Source organism: Dendroctonus ponderosae, unplaced genomic scaffold (assembly GCF_020466585.1).
Source record: "Dendroctonus ponderosae isolate FM_Combo_2020 unplaced genomic scaffold, Dpon_F_20191213v2 Dpon_F_20191213_8, whole genome shotgun sequence".
Lineage (NCBI taxonomy): Eukaryota > Metazoa > Arthropoda > Insecta > Coleoptera > Curculionidae > Dendroctonus > Dendroctonus ponderosae.
This window is the reverse complement of record NW_026019016.1, coordinates 9,820,494-9,827,556: the sequence shown is the minus strand read 5'-3', so window position 1 is coordinate 9,827,556 and position 7,063 is coordinate 9,820,494. Positions and strand designations below refer to the sequence as shown.

At 31.9% G+C, this 7,063-nt stretch overlaps 1 protein-coding gene across 5 annotated transcripts in view; it reads right to left on the bottom strand.

The window, feature by feature from the left end:
- Positions 1-642: 642 nt before the first annotated feature.
- LOC109546386 (sialin) overlaps positions 643-7,063 on the bottom strand; it is a 16,146-nt gene continuing 9,725 nt past the window's right edge. For all 5 annotated transcript variants that reach the window (XM_048669123.1, XM_019917336.2, XM_019917338.2 and 2 more), the window contains 4 exons: positions 6,548-6,680; positions 4,148-4,303; positions 1,033-1,118; positions 643-900 (listed from right to left, as the gene is read on the bottom strand). In XM_048669123.1, the coding sequence (XP_048525080.1) occupies positions 697-900; positions 1,033-1,118; positions 4,148-4,303; positions 6,548-6,680 (579 nt within the window). In that variant the 3' untranslated portion in view covers positions 643-696. The remainder of the gene's footprint in view (positions 901-1,032; positions 1,119-4,147; positions 4,304-6,547; positions 6,681-7,063) is intronic.

Below are 7,063 nucleotides of genomic sequence, written 5' to 3'. Positions count from 1 at the left end.
TTATATGTAAACCGCTGCATAACTCTATTTTCTTTAGTATGTATTGTCTTGTTTCTATCTCACCATTTCCATCACAAATTCCATATGTAGATTAATTATTGGATTGATTAGGGCTTTTTTATATTTGTGTTGCTTTTTACAATGGAATACTAACATAAGAAAGGATCTGATGTTTATAATCAGCGACTGTAAAGTTGTTCTTCTAAATAATACCATCTCATGGACGTGAATCCTTAATTCTTAAAACGTGCTTAACCATTTCGTTTCGTTTCAATATCGTTCAAACTTCTTTTTAGGCCGCATAGGCATTTGCAAATATACGTAAAGAAAGGATGAATAAATCAGGTAAAGCGGTGAAATGACAAATCCCATTTTATGTAATCCCACGATCTGGAATTCTCTAGTTAGAACGGATAAAAAATTGAAATAAAACTTAGTTTTCAATTAGCAATTTCAAAGACGTATGGATGAGATATATTCAACCGTTGTTCTGTGTGATTGTTTAAAATGAATCCGACAATGTGGAGCAATTTTAAAGAAGACTTAAAACCAACTTCAACAATAATTAGATCTTGATCTGTTAACTTGTGCTTTACAATTTTAAAATGTTAAAGGGGCAAATGACTGGAGAAAAAATGAATGTTAAGATTTACAAAATTTATTTAGGATTCTAAATACTAATAGGAACATTCAACACTATACTATTACTTTGTGCTTATTATTTTCTTCAATATCCTTCTGAGATTTTAACACCATCATCTCTTCTTCGGGTTGCTTCTTCTTCTCAGGGGAATTCCATGGTTGTATCTCAGATTTTGCAAATATCACATAAAGTATTCCAGTAAAAAAGAGCCACAGAGTGGAAATCCAGAACACCTTTTGCCATTGAGTAGTTGTTTGCTATAAATTCAGAACAAATTAGTTTGTTTAAAAATGTATGAATTGTTTAAAAATTATGAAAATGTAAGATAAATTAACGGAAAGGTAAAAATAGAGTCAAAGTCATAGTGATTTGGTCTGAATTGTACATACATTTTGATAGGTAAGATATCCAACAACTGCAGGTGTCAGGAATCCTCCAATAGCTCCGGCAGTATTTAGCAAACCCAATAGAACAGCTGGAAATAGGATCATTGTTACTCAATTTGGCTCTGTTAGTTAATGTTTTTGGGTAAACGATAAGTGAAATTTTCAGCCAGCCAAATACAAACATTTGCAGACAAGCTTTTAATTGATGACCTAGTTGGTAATAATTTTGACTCGTGAAACAAAGACTGAAATTCTATGCGTTTATTATTCCCAGCATAAATTTTGGCCATTGTGAATGTAGCTGTCGAGCTTACACCTTTGGATTTGCGGCTGGCACATAGTAAATTGGTATTTATATCCTTTCTCTAACACGCTAGTGTTTCCTACATAAATATTTACTCGTACTTTGTCTAGTGTGTCTCGTCGAGTAATTATTTCCAATTAAAGTGGAAATTATGGAACGAAGCTATTCAAACGCACGGCTTATACATTAAACGTGTAATTTTGAAATAAAAATTATCTGTTAAGACACAAAAAAATCATTTATCAAAACGATAACTAAAAATACGAACACTTTAAGCATGGCTAATTAAAATTGACGTCCTAGGTTATAAATTGTGCATGAACTGGGAAAAACTGTAGAATTTAAAGATACTCTTTTAACTCTCGTCAAGGTTGAAGCCACTTTTACTGAACTTGCATTTTGGATCATCCTTGTTTATGTTAACGGACACAATTTTTAAAATTGGTTTTTTTCTAACTTTTTGCAGGCAAATGCTCGACGCTCTATTTCCATTCATATTTGTTATAACACATTTTAAACTAATTTGCATAAATCAACTAATTATACATTGAAAAATATTATTCGGCCACTAGAGGTATATTTTGTAAATAATGTAAAGTTTCTAAATTAGCGGTTAAACAAAACAATTGATGTGCTCTAATATCTCTAAATTAACTGTTCGTAAGTGGCAATTTATGATTAATGTAATGATAATGAATTAACACTTTCAAGGGACCATTACTAGCCATATTAATTAATTAATTTGGTAATATGCAATAAGGAAAAAAATAATTAGCTGCGGACTGTATTACAATTTGGTGGTTATTCTAGATATATTAGCACATTGCGGTTTTGTGAAGCGTCACCTTTGCGTGATTAAAAAAAATATGAGAAAATTTAGTAGATTTTTCAATAAAATACTTTATTTCAGAATCGTTTGTGGTTAAATCTTATCTATAATTCGGTAATGAATGAATAGGAATTCAATTAGAGACTCGAAAATGACTGCATCCTTGTCAATATCAATTGCCATACATACTGAAAGAGTCACCTATCATCAATCTAATATGTTTCAAGAATATTTGCTACGTAGAGCCCGAGAAATAACTCCATTTCGATTAGTATAGCCGATAGCTGCAATTGTGTTATTTTGGATAATTGAACGATCCTTATTTATATCATGACGCCAACTAAACGATCAATTTTAGTTCCTCTTTTTCATGCAACCGAACCCAATTTACTAAAGGGTCTGTAGGCGGGTTTGATTAAGAGTCAATCTGCAGTAATAAATTACGGAGCTCTAATATTCAGACGCTTTACAGCCAATACTTATTATGGATTATTTTGTTCGCTGAAATGCCCATTTATTTAAAAAAATTAGGTAATTATTTATTAGTAAATTCTGAGTAGTATCAAAAGAGAGACCCTGAAAAATGTATAGTGTTTTACTTCATCCTAGATGAGTAATGTTTTAAATAATACAGTAATCAAATGCAGACATTATCGTTTACATTTCAAATGCAAATATAGATTAATTTAAGACGTTTTACATTTTCGTTGGCGTTCACTAGTTTGCTGCTAAATCATGGTTTAAACGACTTTCAGGGATAATTAAGCTGCATCTAATCAAATCAGGGATGCAATTTACATGATGTCGAACATTCGAAGACATGCCATCTTATTAAGCGAATTAATCTGAAATGCACTTCAATCTAGGCATCTTTGACCGACTTTCTTTACTCGTTCTATGTATCATTGATATTTCAACGCGTATTGCTTGGTGTTTCTTAAGCTAGTCTAACTTATGGTCGATTGATTGCCTTGAAGGGTGCTAAGTAAGAATTCTACTCCACCTATTTTATGATCTTTAGGTGATAAACGTAGGATTGTTATTCTAAATCAACACCACGATAACTTTCTCTTCACGTCGGAAACGTCTGGTTATATTACTGGACAGTTATACACATTTTTACATAGTTCTGAGGTGTTCCGTTCTCAAAGTTAACTTTAGAATTATTCTTTTAAATCCACTACTTCAGTTCATTCTAAATATACTCTCGTCATGTCTGTTGAATGATTTTGAGAATATGATATTGTTCTTGTCTTAAAATGGCGCTTAACAAAAATATTTTTAGCTGTTGAGGTAAACATTGATTGTCGGTGTCGTGATCCCGTCTTGTCCAATTGTTAAAAATGTCCAAAGATTTAAAAAATTAAACCGACAACAATAAAGAAATAAAGAAGAAATAAGAATTTATTAATTTAAGCTATTTAACGTTTTTGCAAAATTATCATATTATTTTAAGCGTTAGTCAAATTCAATAAGGAATACACATTTTAATCTTCAATTTAGCATAATTAGCATAATTATTGTAAAAGATGTTTAAAATTCAACTGACCTAAAATAATAATGTATCGTTTCCAGAACTGGGGCTACAGCGTCACTTGGAAATCGGCTTAAGTAATTGGTCTATTTAAATTTAATTATCATAATATGAAAGCCGAATTTACCATTGATTTTCACTTTTCTACAGACTTTGCTTACCAGCAAATTCAATAATCACAGAATGCTAAATGAATATTGTTTAAATTGGCATGCTTTTAATTAAATTATTTTAAGCTTATGGCTAATACCAAAATCAGCCAATGTTTCCAAACGGATTTTGTTCCAAATTGATGATTGGTATTATCAAACATATTTATTTTATTGACTGTTTAAAATCAAGCTTAGTTTCATATTTAAGTAGAATGATGCCCACTTTTTACTGCTGAGTATGTTTAACGTCACTTATGTGTTCAACCGCATAAGCTCAAGTTAAAAAAATTGCTACTGACCTGCATAATTAGGGCTTATGTCCACTACACTAGCTAGTGGACCTGTTGAAACGGATCCATGCATTCCTACTGCCAATGTTAACGATATAATGGCCATCATGGAATTACATCCAGAATAGGCCAATGCGAGCATAAACATTCCTTGACCGATACAACCTGAAAAATAAAACTTTATCTTTAGAATGGAGGAATGGAAACTGTGTTTAGAAAAATTTAAGACCTTCTTCTACTATTTTCTATAGTCTATTTTCCTAACATCATACAGAAAGGAATTGTAAAAGAAATAAGCAAGGACGAAGTTGTTTTACGTATTTCCTTATTCGAAAACACGAAGATTTGCTTCTAGCCTAGTAGTGAAAATAGGGTTATTTCAATAAAATGAATATTTTCCTTTAAAGAATATAATAGAGTTTTTTTCCGAAAATAGAAATTCGAATTTGTGTCATGCATTCTAGAAATTTCAATAGAAACCCATGAGTAGGTTTCTGCAACAATAATGTTTGTCAGTACTATTACACGTGAATGGCTTGATAGTTTTCCCAGTTGAATTTAAAATTCTTGGAATATTGTAAAAAAATGTAACATTCTAGGGCAAGGTTCATTTTCGCATGGCTAGCTGGAACTCGGCTAGTTTCAGGCGCTTTTCATTGTTCTAATTTTACAACTTTTCCGGGCGTTGCTCGGTTTGCCTGAGTTCAGAAGTATCTATAAACAAATATCGTTAAAAAAACGATACTGCATTTGGGAATATAGCTATTGCGCATAGATATACATACTAAAATGAGGGAAATTGAGAAACATCTAAGACAGAAATTAACTTGGTTTCCTGCTAAAAGCTTTCGCCTGGGGATATTGTTCTCGCTTAAATACAACTAAGCCTAATTCAAACAATGTTCCTGACTCTGGCTTCGAGTAGTTCCTTGCTGAAGTTGTCGAGCTCATTTTATTGATACATGCAAACATTCTATTTTATATCTATTTCGATCGTATTTACGTTTAAAATCTTACTATGGGATTTGCCAAAACATAATCTCCCAAACGCAACCTTTCAATTTCGAATGAATATTTTATGGACATCGCAGTTTGAAAGAGGATTTTTCGAAGGACGCAATATTTTATGACTCGATTTTATGAATCTGAAAAAGTTGCAAATTCGGTTACCATGAGTTGAAAATGGATTTCTTGGTTATTGTGTTGAGATTTAATATCGCAATGCTCAATCTTGGTAGTATTTGTATTTTAGGTATATGGCGGAAGTATTTCTGTTTCCCAAATGTTTTATACTTGTGAATATTCTTTTATCCCGTGCATTTTATAACTGAGAATATTGGCAAAATATATTTGGACATGTTCCAAGAATGTGAACTTTAGATTATTTTTATTCTGAGCGGAGCGTTTTTGCGGTAATGATACAATAAAGAACTGTCCATGACATACTCAAATAATTATTAGGAAGAAAAATTTAGAGTTGAAAATTCAAGAACTATTTTGCAAACTGCGCAATTTGAGGAAATTACTCTTCAGTTTCAATCATCTAAAGTCTAAAGGGTGGAAGTGTTCTGCTTTGTTAAAGCAGATAAGGCAAGAAATATGGCTTGCTTTTGTTCTTAGAACTGCGAACATTAATAATTCCTTGTGAAGTTACAAGCAAGACGTGACGAAATACGCGAAAGCTAAATAGGGGCAAACTAATACTTTTGTATACATAATGATATTTACTTTGCTTAATGAACAGGTGTAAACGACTTTGCAAACTATGGTATGATTTACGTTTTGCAAGTTTTCATGCTCAACCATCGCTTTCAGGAAAACTCACTAAGGGCGGAAATTTAAGATTATTGTCGCTACCATTGTTGAAAAGTATGCTCAATTTTCATCGTCGTTTAAACTGGCGTAATACAAATAACTTTACATTCAAAGTGAAGTTGCAATGCAGAATCTTGTATTTTAGCCACTCTCAGATTTAAACCTTCAATTTAAAATGGGGCAAATCTGTTTATGTCTGAAGAATACTCGTGTCTAGTTTACTACGATATTGGATATGTCTTAATGGGCAATACAATTGTTTCTTTAAATTAGAAACTATTCCAGTTCCTGGATTTTTTTGAACTTAAGAGACTAAGTATCTAAGAGTCCATCTAGAAATCTCTCAATAAGAACAAAAATACGAAAGGCGTTGATTTGATTACGAGAAAACAAATCAACTCTTCTTGCTTTTGTTCTTTATATGCGTATGAAAAATATATTAAAAACTAATATCTCTTTCTTCTCTTCTTTGTTCTATCAATTAATCACTTCAATTCTTCATTGCTACTAGCATTATTATTGAATAAATGGTAATTAACACAAATTATGCATAATCTTGCTTGAGCAGCTATCAGTTACCATTTATTTACTTACAAATTGCTGTGGCGAGCTTCCTAACATTGGTCCTGCTCATTTTATTGGTGCTCATTAGGTAATCTCCAATTTGGGAAAAGATGTAGGCAAATAACATCCTCAACATATGAGGAAGTCCAGATAAAACACCAGTCTGAAAAGCAATATTAACTAATCAGAAATGTATGCATTACCGCAATGTCATTAAAAAAAACAATTAATTTAGTAGGTAGGAGGTTTTATTTTGACCCTCCGTTTATAAATGCTTTTTTTAGTAGAATAGTTGGGAAATTGATGATTATCGGGGGTAATTGCACAAGTGCTTCAAAATTACCGATAATTTTGCATGAAAGCTTGTTGTCTAAAAACTGCATGAGTTTATTTCCATATTGTGGCGAAAAAGCCCGACTCCGAAGGAGGAGGGCTTTTTCCTTCCAATGTAAAAATAAACGAATACAGTTTTTACAAGACAACAAGCTCGAATGCAAAATTATCTGTTTATTTTGATGCACGAGTGTAATTTTGATGAATATATCC